Consider the following 14,748-nt stretch of genomic DNA (forward strand, 5'->3'; position numbering starts at 1 on the left):
CTGCACAACATCGGTCCTTGAGTGGCAACAGCCCTCAAAATGTTCCAGCCTGATATCTGCCAGCAAGAGACTCCTTATTACATTAATAACTAGTAGTAGACTCCTCAGTCTTTCTTCAGTTTCTGAAAATTATCCGAACATGTTTTCCCTTTCTCGTACAATCACCTCATAACAATGTTCCCCAGAAAAACTGACCTTTAAACTTGAAATACCAGTCTATTAGCTCTAGAGTCAGTCTTAATTGATCTTTATCATCTGCACTCATTAACACAGTCTCCAATGATTTTTTTCAGTTTGATATCTGCTTTCGTTAATGCGTATAATAAAGTACTCTTTACACTTTTACATGTTTCAATTTTATTGTTAAACCCATTTCCTTCAGAATCTTATTTAAATAACCTATCAGGTTCTGCTTCATAAGCAGCACATCAAAATATAATTCTGAAAATGCATCACCCTGGCATTACACTCCTTAATCTTTACGGTACATTTGATGTCAACACCAAGCCACAGCATGTGAACGTAAGTGCCTGCCATTTCCAGGGTGCTTCCTGTGGCAGACCAGTTCTTCTAGAAATGCAGGAAACTCCTCTTACTCTGTGAGATACTATTGAGTAGTAAACAAAGGCATACACCTCTTAGTTAACTGCCTCAACATCGAAAGGTTTGGGGGTTTATCTTCACAAACAACTTGACAGAGTGCTTGACAATGATCCTGATTTCCAAATCCATCAGGGCCTCCATTTCTACTACATCATACTGCTCAAAGTTTACCGTTGAACAATCAGACTTCCTGTCGCCATTTTTCAACAAAATAAAAACGGTCTCAGAAAAAGTAGAACTAGAAGCTACTGTAGAAAAAAGCTCTCAAATGCCCCCTGTCTCCAAGGCATATCCAGTCGGGGCCTGTCAATGTCCACCTTGACACATTTTGACACACAGTGCACTTTCAAGAAAGCAGGGGATTCACAATGCGAGCGAAGACCTGCTACGCTGGGGTGAAAAAAATGACAAGACCAAAGTAGACTCACAAACACGGCAGGCTTAAATGGTTATTTTAGAGAAAAGATACATTGACGTTTTTCTGGGAGCCCCACACTTACAATTCATTCTTCTCAACTCTCAATGAAAATCCCACGATAGGCACCTCTTGTCAGATTGTCTGGGTGAAACATGGATTATATCAATATGTTTTAAGTGTGTTAGCACCTCAGTTAAGCAAGTCAAAATCTGAAGGTCTTTGACTCTAGTAGTGCGGGGGAGGTGGGACTGTAGCTAAATGTACTGTGGTGAGCAGATCCACAGCGTCAGTGTCTGTTGGTGTTCCTTGCTGCGACCCTGCTTTTTGGGACACTCATCTCTACTGACATGCAAAACTGTCAATAAGAAGAGTGTGTAAGAGGGCTGGGGTGTTAACCAATTGCTTCGTTCTATACAGCTTAGAGGGTACAGATATTTCTAATGAACACTTGCAAAGCACACACAGCTGGACGATAAGTGTTGCTATGTAAAATACAGGTTCAAGTCATATAAAGATAAAAGCAGATTGCCCACTCTTCCTCCCCAATTAAAACATTTTAAATATCAATATAGATAAAAACATTGCCCTGTGTAACTTTTTTCTTTTCAGGCCACGTCTACTTCCATTCTTTCTGTCATCATCCCAGACGTCAGCTCTGTTCTTTGTTAGGGAAGACCCTCAGCTATTACAAATTGTTTCTGATTACATCTGTGTGCCAGCTGGCGTCACCAAAACAGAAAGATGGCTTCCCTTTCATACAGAGTTTGTTCGTTTAGCACCATTGAAGAACATGCTTGTGTTCATGAGCAGCCATTTTTCTTTCTATTCCAGGGTCCTAATTCAGCAGAACATTGCACGAGTATCATTTTGAGATCAGTCCTTGGCTCTCCCTCCAGAAGGCACTATTAAATCTAATCCATGCTGCGCAACACCCACTTTAAAAGAAGTACTTAGCTCTCCCATAGTTTGTTACTTCAGCAACACGCCAAACAGCCATGATTGAAGGAGCAGTTACTTAAACTCAATTTGCGAGGCTGCAAATGTTATGTCAGCAAATAGTATTATAAAAGAAGCACTTTCCAGTGCTGTGTACTTTGGAGCAGCAACTGTTACACAAGGCTAGTATAATTGTTTAGTGTCAATCATGGGTTATAACACTTCTGCAAAATCAACAATGTCCAACATTTCAGGAGCCTGCAGTACTAAAGCACACCTCTAACCCTCATTTAACCTCACAAACAAGGAACTGTAGGAGCAAAAACAATATTCATTGTGAAGGCATTCTAGAACTCAGATCTCCTGGTTGAGGACAAGGCACAAGATTTGTGGATTCACTTTTCCTAATCTAAGACAGGCATCCATCAAGCATTGACCCCCAATGTCACATTGTGATTCTGTGGTGTTGCTATGTCCTTAACACCTGGCAGTAAATTTATAATGATAAAGGAACAAAGTGGCTTCCTGCCGTAATCAGAATTTCTTAGGTTTCACAGCTTCCTCTTTCCGTCGGTTATGCCCAAATATCTCACGGAAGAATGCAGTCCAGCCACCCCCTTTCTTTATTTCGTCAGCATATCCAGCACTCTTCGGTCGAGGTAAACCCTAGAGAGCAGAATCAGAAAGTGAGATATTGGCAATGGGAGGTTAGGTAGGGACAAGACCTTTCTTAAAAACGAACAAACATTATTTTACAAAGGAAGCACCCCCATTACCAAATCTGCCTGTATAAGCTTTAAATATCCTAACAACAAATATATGGTGTTACAAGTTAAACAGAGTGAATATATGTAGCATACTTACATGCAGTCTCTGCAAGCATTAAGGAAACACTACACATGACCCTACTACTTACATTTCTTCAACTAATACAAAATATGTAACTCCAGCTCATCGGCTGGGGGTATGGATGAAGCAGATTAGTAGTTTACCGATATGAAGGGTATTTTCATTTCAGAGTCCATAAACATACTGTGAAAATCAGCAAAAGCACAATGTGTCCCCTTTGAAACAAAGCTAAAATAGCAAATACAAGAGGAAATGTATTCAGTGTACTTAAAGCTGTTTAAATTATTCTCATGCAATTTTCAAACCAACCGGGCGAAAATGTCGTCTTAACAATAAGTACTGAGGATTTTGTGCAGAATTCTTATCGAAGTACCAGCTCTTGGGCCCTCCTGAATCTCAAAGTATGAACAAACGGCCAGCATTTCTAACTTCTAAAAATTGAAATCTTTGTCAAGGGTACTTGACACAGAAAAGATAATTTAAGTTACCAGCAGGTGTTGCAGTATTAAACACTTTTTGAGGTCTATGTAAGTCACTGTAAGTGGATAAAAAAAGTTGGCATATGTTTTGGAACAGTCTCTTAAAATATGTACAAAGGAGGTTGGTTGTGAAGTTATGTATCCATGCACCACACAGATACATTCTTCAGTGCATATATCCTTTGCTGTTGGCCTCATCTGCATGATATACATTGGTTTGCCTGGTATATGTGCCAGATGCTGATTTTGAGTTATCTAGATCAGGGGTCTCCAACCTTTTCTGTAGTGAGAGCTACTTCTGATCAGTGAAAATCATTGTGAGCTACTAAAGGCTAAGCAACGCATGCACTCCTACCAGACGCCCCCATGCCCAGCTTAAATGACTTTCCTTAGAGACAGATATTATGGATTGAACAAAATACTTTGACTATGGGCTCTATGACAGGGCTGCCATGTGTGTCAGTGACAGCATGCTCCTTAGGCATGTATAAACGTGTGCATATGAATGAGATATAAGTGTACAGGAGACTGAAAGACTGTGTCATATGTACTTTTGGCACAGAACATAACTTTCACCATAGGTGGCACCGTTACATGTATAACACAAACATAAAACCATTATTTTTTAATGGGAGAAATTTAAAGTGCAGAAAAATGTTCATAATATGGAATACTGCAATCTGGGGAGTCGAACAAAATTCCCATGATTTTTTATACGCTTGAGGAGAGTCATCTCACAGGATAATAATGATCATTAGTCAGTCTTGAACTAAAATACGAGTTATAAAATACTGACCACTGTACAGCATAATCAACTGTATGCTCTCCTTGGGGCTAGTTTTATAAATACACGCACAAACAGCTAAAGTTTCACAAACTCCAACGTGTGTAGGTCATCTAGGACAGAATGAATTAAATGAATAACAATAAAATTTCATAATATTAACATACACAAATACAACATTTCTATTCACCTTGAAGGCTTCTGCTTTGTATTCGCAGCTTGTAAAACTACAAGTCCCCGAATGCAAAGCAGAAACAAACTGAATGAGGGAATCACGTTTTGAACTAGGGAGCTGGACAACTCTACGAATACTACTCCAAGGGCTGTATATTACAATATTACAGTTGGAATGCCATCTTGAATAGTAGTGTATCACAGTAAAAATACACCAAAGCCAGGATTTCAGCACCTTACTTATCTGACTGTTTCCATCACGGACTGCAGCTAAAGCTCATGAGCTGGGGCTGGCTGCGTGTACAGGGTTTGGAAGGGGACGCAGTGCAAAAATTTCAAAGCTATTTTTTAAGGAGTTCCGTAAAGTTGTAATATTGTGCTCAAACAAACAACTCTTTATTCCTGGAGGCCCAAAAATACAAACATCTTCAAAGCAGAAAATAGCTTCAAAGCGCTCTGCAGTAACACAGCTGCTACATATAAATGTTGAAGCACTAAATACTGAGGCAACGTAATTTTTAAGTTATATGGGGCCTATATATTCCATGTCCAGCCAACTCCATCCCCTTCAGCTCACTGTTACATCTGTTTTTCTATTTGTCATGTTTAGAGTGCATCTAATGTAAAAATGTCATAATTACTCTGGTGATTAATGTTCTTTCTGGAGAGAGAACGTACTTTGTCTAGTGGAAGCTTGGAATCATCATAAGGTAGCACACAGGGTTAATGCGCCTGCTGCAAAGAACGTGTACTAAGCAGTATTACACACAAAGAAAGAAAAGGGAGTGTATCGTCCCCATACAAAATCCTTGAGACAACCAACAACAACACAACGTGTATGGGGGAAGCTGTGAACAGGCAAGTCTGGCCCTTTCAGTTCATCATCAGGACACGAACGTGGTGATCTAGTTATCGGCATTGGATATGGTAATGGTGACAGTGTTCTAAATAAAGAAGGGGGGTTCCTCTTACGGAATAGTTGGTCTCACACACATTACAGTGTCATGCTTCATCATTTGACCACCTATCCCCACCCAGGTAGGATGGTACCACCTGGGAGGACTCAACCTCGTTGTTAAAAGAACTCTGAGGGAGTGCTGAAATTCAATCTTGCTGGATAAAGCGGGGGTCCAGTTGAATGGGAAGAAAAAGCTAAAATTACCTAGCAAATCACCGGTATATCCTAATACTTTAATGGCGGGGTTTGTTGGTAAGACTAAAAATCAGTGAAACACTCCTGAATATAATGGTTCAAGGTGTCATTTGAAAAGTTATATGACCAACATGTTTCTGCCCTCTCATGTAGCCAAAATGGTCTGGGGCATTCGTCAGGGCCTACGATCCCTCATAAGAGTGGGGGGTAGCTAAATAAGCTATTTAGTGAGCAATTATGTTAAAATGCACACTGGGCCTAACTGAAAGGAATTACAGTAAAGGAAGGCCCTGTTATAGTAGGGCAATTGGCCCCAGGTCTGGGAGCTGGGGGGGGAGGGCAGGGGGTGAGAGGGGGAGGAGGGAGATGGTGGTTGCCCCTTATAGTCACACTTTCCTCAAAGGTGGCAGTCCTTAATATGACCTAGGTGTGTCCCTGTCCCAGCCGCTTGCTCACTAAATAGCCATTATATTCAGGAGTGTCTCAATGATTTTTAATGGGGATAGGTGGTCAAATGATAAAGCATGACACTACAATGTGTGTGAGACCACCTATATTTCTGATGATGAACTGAACGGGCCAGACTTGCTTGTTCACAGCTTCCCCCATACAAGTTATGTTGTTGTTGCGTGTACTAAGCAGATCAGAGTGCAATGTAAAAATGTCAAAATAACTGTGGCAATTGATGTTCTTTCTGGAGAGAGAACGTACTTAGGGGAGAGCCAAAAGAAATGCCTCTGATTAAGTAACGGGGGAATCAATGTGACCAGCGTGCTTTCTGGGCTTTGAGCGCCATGGAGCAAGAAGGGGGGGGGGAGGGACAAAAGAAAAGAAAAGAAATAGCTCCCCACACAGAAGTATATTGGTAATCGTGCAATACTCCATGTAACGGGGTCTGTCTGCAAGGCGGTAACACAAGTCGCCCCACCGTGGGACAAACGTAAAATATTTACCAATGACATCAAGGGATTATTTTAGGCAAGCATACAAAGGAGTGTAAGTGATGGGTGGGACATGAGCGTGGTTAAACCCCACCCCAGACAGAAAAGAATAGGTTGGAAAGCGCTTGTGCGCCCGACCTAAAATGGACAGTTTACAGTTAAAAACAAGCATTTGCAATGCAACGTGTCTCGCATTTGAGTTAGAGCTATTCGCGTTGTAAACTCCTAAACAAATAGACTTTTCTTGCCACACAAAAGGAGAAAAAAAAATGAGCATGCTATGTAAAACACAGCGCGCTCACGCTGAAATTGAAAAATAAAAAAAACGAGTGCGATTACACTATGTAAAACTCAACGCGATTGTGCCACGTGGAAAATAAAAAGATAAATAGTCCGGAAACTATGCTGAAAACATGGAGCCTCGTATGTTTTCAGTAGTTGGCCGGTGCACTTGAGGAGGGGTAAACACCGAAAAGGGCATAACATATGCATGCATTTCACGAATGAAATCAAGCGGCTCTTAAAAAGCAAGCCCAGGAACCAATGAAAGTGACAGGCGTGACATGGGCATGGTTAAAACCCCAAAGAGAGATTACAACAGGGACGAAGAACTTGTGCACTCGACCCTAAAAAAAGGCAGTGTCCACTGGGATCAAAAAGGCCTGCAACTTATAAATGAGACACTTTGAAATAGGAGAAAATTAAAATAAAGAATTCATCATTATGGTAACTTTTCATTATAATATTCTCCCATTGAAAAGCATTTTTGGTTCTCACACTCCAATACTCAAGCAATATTGAGATTTATTTAAGAGTTCAATACTTCAGTTCTTTACTTATGTGCCCCATACTGGCCCATAAATCTGACTGAGCACTGCTCATCATCAGGCTCTGCTATCTGCAACCTGATGTTAATAATGTAAAGCAAACACTGACGGCCTTCCTCTGTGAAAGTGAGTTGCCTCTATTGGGGTATTAGCTACTTGGGAATGGAGTGACTCCTTGAGTTGCGGTGGGAGATGCATGCCAGTGATGAAGGAGGGTATGAAAAATAAAGTATGCTCCAACTGATCTGTATTGTTCGTTATGTGAAAGGATTGTGCATCTGCATAGCAAACTGTGTATTGTATATATTATCCTCTAAGAAGGTGTGTGCTCCCTAGACAGTGGTTGGTAATTGTATGGGCAAGGATTGTGACAGTGTTTGTACTAGCTCCGTGGCCATGGTGTGTAATGCACTGTGCATCTGTATTGCTCTGCATCTGTGCAGTTGTGCTGGTATGTCACTGTGTCTCCATGTCAATCAACTCCCCCCCACCTGCAAACTCCTGCCCCTCTCGCCAAGACTCAGTATGGAAGTTACAATGAGGGTTAGAATGTAAATTGTGTCACGACTGTGAGGTTCTGTAGTTGACACAGTTATCTGAGGGGTCGGGAGCGGGGAGTGTACTGAATCCGTTGTAGCACCTGTAATGTGAAGAGTTGCCAAAGTACTCATTTCTGAATGCTATTAAGAGGATAAAAGATATTTTAAACTTAGGCTTTTAAAACATTACAAAAACTTTTAGCACTGAGATTGCTACAATGGTGAATTAATCCTTTTGATTACCTTAGAATCGGGACAAACAGCGGGCAGGACCAGGAGAGATGTTTGCTCAAATGGCAGAATAAACAGTAAGGCAACTATATTGTAAACAGGCAGCGGCAAAGCCAATGGCTCTCACCTATGAGATCTATTTGTTTTGAAAATTCTTTTTAACCATATTGTACAGGAAAAAGTACATGGGTATAAGAAAGCAACACTGAGAGCGGAGTGGTGGGGGCAAGAGAAGCACTAGGGTAAGAGCTGGAAAAAACATGCACTCTCGCAGAGTGCTTAATGGGGAGAAAAGTGATCAATGGATGGACATGTAAATTGGAAATGCTCCAGAGGAGCAGGGCAAGCTATTGAATAAGAAGCAACCAAAACGAGTGACAGGAAGCAAACCAATGGTCAGCAATGGGTAAGCTGAGAGACCCTAAATGGCAACCCAACAATATGTTTTTCAACAGACAGTGCTTGTAGGCTTCACTTAAAAAGAATTGATAGATAAACCCATATCTGTGACTGGGGGGTGAATGTTTTATTGGATTTGCATTCGTCCATCATTTGCGTTTGTTAACTTAAAAGGTTTACTAAGTTATTTCTCATACGAACAACTAATGGATATTTCATAAATTATAAAAAATGTAATATTAAAAAACAATTCAAACAGCGCCAGCAAAATACCACATAAATTACATCCACATAATTTTACAAAGCCAGGTATTGCCTGCAAATAATATCCTAACTACTTAACAGACACTGTTCACACACTCCTCATATAAAACACTTTAGATACAAACACTGCATGTGTCCGACAGGAGATAAAATACTGCATAGAAAGAAAGAGATAACAACTTCCCGTAAAAAGGCAGTGTTGATTCAAAGCATGAGAAAGCCCACAAGCATGGCAACAACAACTTCATCCATACGAAAAAACAAATGCATGGAAAAAGGATCAAGAGGAAAAGAGAGCCAACTTCAAAGATATACAAGGAAAGAATGAATTAAATGAATAACAAGAACATTTCATAATAATAACATACACAAATACATTTCTATTCACCTTGAAAGTCATGTCAAACTCGTCGCTCATCCTACGCAGCTCACGCCCATAGCGCATAGCCTTCCACAGATTGGGTGGTGCAGATTGAGATCGTGTCCTAATACCCCCAGCCTCCTCTGGTATCTCTGTGTCAGCGGGAGGGGGGTCAGAGGCCAAGCGCACCCTCGCATTCACTGTTTCAGCTGTGGAAAGAAGAAGAAAAGAGGATGGCAGAATGCCTCAAAGAAGACAGCAATCACTACGTAGAGTCTGGGTTTTTTTTTTTGGACAGGCATGTGCCAGGAGGTCTGTAGTTTATGGAAATTACATTTTAGCACAATAAACGAGGACGTGGAGAATCTGGGAGGCTAGATGCAGTGTATTTATTTCAGGCTGCATCATAATTTCTATTTTATCCATTTCTGGAAGTTGAATAGGCCTGGCATTATATAAGATGAAATAAGGAAATCGAGAGAGACTACCCAGCCAAAGGTCATGGACTTTCTGTTGTATTGATTTTGTTCACCATGACAAAACTTAGGGAATTGGAAGGTCTGTTTTTTAATGCAGGGATACTATTCTTCTGGTTAGACAATGCTTTGAAAATTGGGAATATGTCCTGTTCAGCAGTGTCTTGTCAGCTTGGTTTTGCAGCATACATCCAATCTATATTATGGGTGTGCTTAATTATGTGAGATGTAGTTAAGTGTAAATACAGCAAGGTTATGCAAAATGTATCTCACACATAAAAAATTACCTTCAAAAATGTAATTTTGAGTTATTTCTGGTCACGACCATTCAAAACACCAATGCTCGCATTTAGATTTGTAGTTTTGAGCTTAAAAAAAAAAAAAAAAAAAGTTTGTTGATGACACAAACTGAAGGAACTGCAGCTTGCGTGCAAAACACTGCTGCCCATATTATACCTGAAATACTCCCATCTTTCAAAAATTACCCTAACTGTACATCTTGTACTAAAATCTTTCACCTAAATGATACGATCTAGTGTAATTTCGGAAATTCTAGTTAAAGTTTGTTATGCAAAGTTATCAAAATTATGCCTACCCTGTCAGCTTAATTAAAATGTCACCCACACCTAGACTGTGTTTCACAGATGGATTGCAGCGTATTTAAAATGTGCTGCTCATACATACTGTAAAATTGATAAACCCATCACAACACATGCTTCATTTCTTTGAGAGGTTGTTGCTGGATGCCATCTTTTCAAATCCAATTCATCAATGACCATACTAGAGATCAGATCTCTTTTGCGTTATAAATAAATTGAAACATTAAATAAAAAAAAAAAATCAATCTGCTCCATGGTCTTTTCTCACTTGGGTGCCTCAGAAATTAAACCTTATAGTACATAGTGTGATATGTTAAAGCCTTTGTATCACTTTGTATCAGAATGGAAATAATTATGGAATGCAGAATTTACGGACTGCTTACTCTTAACGGAGGAAGAGTAAAAAATAAAAAACGTATTGAGTCCACTGGGCTTTCAACCGGAACCCCTTTAGCGATAATCTCTTTACACTAGGGTTTTCCTGCCTGAGTGCTGACGTCCACATATGAGCGCACAATTATGTTCTTTGACTCTCTCGATGACAACAGGGGGACACCCGATGATGCTAAAAAGCCTTGGTTCAAACTCCCAATGTTGTTCTCCTTAGTGAATTCCTTCACTTCTACGAAAAGCACTATATCAAAATGTATTAACCATTCCCAACTTAGCCTATTAGTGCAGCCTCACGCTTGCTTTGGGCCATGTACATCGCTCTGTTGCCTTTTGACTACGTTTGCACTGTATACACAGGACATTATTATCTTAGACATCCATAATAAGAGCAATGGATGACAAAGTCCCAGCACTCGAAACAAACCAAATAGGAAACAATACAGTGGCATCACAACCTTATGAAATGCTCTTTTCTCGCTTTTCTTTCCGATGTGCGAGATAAAAATGTACTTTCTCAGAACTCACCCAAAACTTCTAGGAATGTTTCTTTTCAGCCAAACGAAAGTTGCCTAAGTTGTTTCTAACCAACATTAACCAACTGACACATCACTCTTTGAATGAGAGCACAAGTACATTATTTAGAAAAGAAACTTCAGTAACAGTGCAACTTTATAGCTTTCAAACTGCAACACCAAGGAAATCATATTGGAATACCTTAGTCTGGAGATGGGCAGCGACCTGCATTAAAACATGTTAAACCCGGGCTTATGAAAATAACTGATGACCAGATAAGGGGCACACTATCAACAAGATGACACGCCCGCTTTTATTGCAACATATCTTTATGAGATGTATGTAAAGAAAAATAATTCAGAGCATACTTTCGTGCAAAATGAATGCCCTAATATGAATTGAAGGTAAAAGTCAGCAGTAGTACGAGCAGTTCTAAAAAAAACAAACACTTCCGCCTCTACAGTAAGAGAAATAACATTTCTTTGAAGACGGTTCACAACATGTGATTCTATATGATTTGCCAAACAAAAAGGTGAACATTACTGGACATTTCCTTTAACGTCTAATAACAATGCATCTTGGAACCTGTGCCTCATGGAAAAAACACGATGAAGTACAAAAGCACGGAAAAGAAGCCTTTATTAGTTTGTCTGTGAGAGGGGGGATCATATTTTAGAGTAAAGGTAAAGAAGCTCTGACAACTCCTTCAAAACAGAGGCCTAAGCAGTCCTGGTTTATCGCTAAAGGACCAATTCGTCGAACGATACTTACTGCTGCTGGTGGTTGTCTCAAGTGTGCTTGGGTGATGCAGGTCTGGAGCCGTGAGGTGTTGCTTGCCCATCTGCAGCCTGCCGCCTGAACGCACTCGCACTGGTTGAGGGCCTGGGCCGAAGACACTGGGGTTCTCCTCTGAGTCGTCATCGCCGCCGAGCTGGAATGCAGTCGCCATGGTCTCGCAGACCTTTCCCTGACGAAATGCCAAGTGATAACGAGGCACGAAGAGTGTCGGTGTCTAGATTTTTTCAACAAGTTTGTTTCTGTCTCCACCGAAAAACACTCCTCGAATGGTCACCGAATAATCTTGTTGAAGATGAACGCCTAAGGGCGAAATAACATTGAAAATATGTACCAAACGTTTCTGCGCAACTTCTGAAGGACGATAATAGACATGCTCGGAGTATAACATTAAGATTTCCCATTGGAAATGCGTACAGAAGGAAGCATCAGTATCACCCATGATCACGTTACAACATTTTGAAGCTGGTTAGTGGGAGATTTTGAAAAAAAAATGGGGGAAATTAATTTTCCCATTCACTTACATTGAAGCAGATGATGTTTTAGGCGGGAGACACCTAAAATAAAGACATTTATTAAAAATTCGGGCTTAAACAGTCTGAAATCTCCAGCCTGAATCGAGCCTGTTACCATTTATACCCACAACCGGTGTTTATTACCCTTCCACGGATGTTAGTTCTACACCAACACGAACTCTGCGTCCATTCCATATTTGAAAAAGGATTAGTTCACTTACCCTGCTGCACATTCCTCTTGTTCGCCTTCACAGTAAACTCCGATATTTCAACAGACTGCCCTCTGTACCCACCGTTTCCCAGGTAACTCTAAGAGAGGCAGCCAATCAGGCAGCTACATACCAGGGCATCAGGACGGGATTTCCTTCTGAGCTGCCAGAGGGCTGTTTTTCTACTTACTTCCGGTTTAGACAGAATTACCTAAAATAGAGGACGGACTAGTGCGACAAAGCGACCTAGATTCCTGCACAGCGTCTAGTAATGCCTATCGTCTTGGATTTGATGTTTGACTCACCCGCCAGCGCTGAGAAAGAACTAGAGCGCTACCCTTGTTTTATGTTTTGGCCACATTGAACACCATTATGCTGGAAAAAAGCAATGTAATCCTTATATATTTTCCCTCCCGTAGCTGCACATGTGGGGAAATGCTTACATGCCATCGGACCCGATTCTATGGCACGACCGGAGACTTCGGATTATGCTTCTCTTTATCTTTACTGCTGAAACACAGCAGCCAATGAAACTTTTTTAACCATTAAAATGAAAAACATAATACATGGTATTTCAGTGACATCACACTGTTCATCCAATCATGTCTCTCAACAGCATATATAATCTCCTGTGGTCATCTTAAATCCTTTTTCTTTGCTGCTCAACATGCAACTGGTATGTGCTCCGAATTTGCTATCTATTAAATTTTTAACTTCACATAACTGCGCTTCTCACGGCACACGCCAGAGGCACTGAGCTCGGTGAGAGGCATGTGGTCAAAGTTATTTGCGCGTCGTCTTTTTACCATGGGAATGTTGCTTCATGGGTGGTGTTGTTCTTTCGTGTTTTTTTTAACTTTGAACTTGCTGTTAAATAAAGAGTGAAGAAAGATATGCATAATCCTCGCCTCCGTGTCCTTAATAGAATTGAAACTTTCCTTCTTGCTAGCTAGGAAATTTCTCATTCTATGTCAGGACCGGAGGCGAGGATTATGCAAGTTTAAATCTTACTTACCACCAAAGAGGCTGCATCATGAATAGGTTAAAAATATATATTTTTTAAGGTAGACTCTGACGACCAATCAGCAGCATTCATAATGTCTTCCAACCTGCGACCTACGTTGACGGCTTTGGAGGCCATAGCACCCGAGTGGAGTGTGCCCCAAAAACTTGCACATTGATGCCCGGATCTGCCAAAATCCATCTGATCCACCTAGCTATCGAAGGAGAGGAAACTGCCTGAAAAGGTTTCTTTAGCAAAATCAACAATTGTCGTTCTCTAGGTGGCCGAAATTCGGCCGTCACCTCTTCATAAGTTTTGAGCCATCTTACCAAGCACAATTTCGGTGCGTGAGGGAAAGTTGGGTAGGTTACTGACCGGATATTACACTTAGTCCGCCTGGATACAGGGAAGGTCACCCCTTCTGGGAAAAAAACCTGTGCAGAGACATCCAGGGCTCTGACATCTGACACCCTTTTGCGCTATATAAGGCATAGCAATATAGCCAGTTTAGCTGACAACTCCTTCTTAGAGAGATATCGGTTACCCTGCCACGAGGATAAGAGATGCAGCACCTGACTGACGTCCCATGATTCTGAATACCTGGGTTCCGGAGGTCTGGATATTCTGATACCTTTAAGCAATTTGCACAGCCAAGGGTGCTTTCCCACCGGCCGATTCTGCAGTGGGGGATGACCCGCCGAAATCGCTGATCTAAAGGAATTTATGGAGCAATAAGATAAACCAGTCTCCGCTAGCTCCGCAAGAAAATTAATGATATCCGTAACTTGGGCCCCCATGGGATCGATATGTTTTTCCAAACACCAATGAGCCCATCAATTCCTTGTACTGCTTAGATGTTCCCGGAGCCCATGCTTGTCTAATGAATTTTTCGATGTTCTGTGAAAGTCGGCAGTCCTTCCAGCGAGCCCGGAAATCTTCGAAGACGCCAGAGAGAGGTGGCCCTGAAGGACCAGAGGATGAAAGTGCCCTGTGGGGTCCCGGAGAATTGATGGAGAGTCCGAGAGAAGAACTGGAAAGTCGCAAGAGAGTTCCAGCAGGGACGGAAACCACACTTGTGACCTCCAAAGTGGGGTTATCAGTACCACTGTCACCCCCTGATGACATACCTGGGCCGACACCCTCGGTTTCAGAAGGAAAGGGGGAGAGCGCATACCCCTGATCTCTCCCCTAGTCCTGCAAGAACGTGTCCACTGCTGCTGCTCCCGGGTCCGGGTGCCAACTAAATTATATCGGTAATTGGGCGTTCTATCTGGACGCAAAAAGATC

The 14,748-nt window shown here is 41.3% G+C and overlaps 1 protein-coding gene across 4 annotated transcripts in view; it reads right to left on the reverse strand.

Moving 5' to 3' along the window:
• Positions 1-340: 340 nt before the first annotated feature.
• The window catches only part of BAD (BCL2 associated agonist of cell death), a 54,785-nt gene continuing 40,377 nt past the window's right edge, over positions 341-14,748 (reverse strand). Inside the window, exons 1-5 of one of the 4 annotated variants that reach the window (XM_069207912.1) lie at positions 12,471-12,634; positions 12,259-12,291; positions 11,711-12,037; positions 8,986-9,167; positions 341-2,623 (exon numbers count right to left, since the gene is read on the reverse strand). In XM_069207912.1, coding sequence (XP_069064013.1) covers positions 2,492-2,623; positions 8,986-9,167; positions 11,711-11,888 — 492 coding nt within the window. In that variant the 5' untranslated portion in view covers positions 11,889-12,037; positions 12,259-12,291; positions 12,471-12,634 and the 3' untranslated portion in view covers positions 341-2,491. Of the gene's footprint in view, positions 2,624-8,985; positions 9,168-11,710; positions 12,038-12,258; positions 12,292-12,393; positions 12,443-12,470; positions 12,635-14,748 lie in introns of those variants that run through there. The other 3 variants (XM_069207914.1, XM_069207913.1, XM_069207915.1) reach the window with 3 other exon arrangements.

The sequence above is a fragment of the Pleurodeles waltl genome, chromosome 9 (assembly GCF_031143425.1).
Source record: "Pleurodeles waltl isolate 20211129_DDA chromosome 9, aPleWal1.hap1.20221129, whole genome shotgun sequence".
Lineage (NCBI taxonomy): Eukaryota > Metazoa > Chordata > Amphibia > Caudata > Salamandridae > Pleurodeles > Pleurodeles waltl.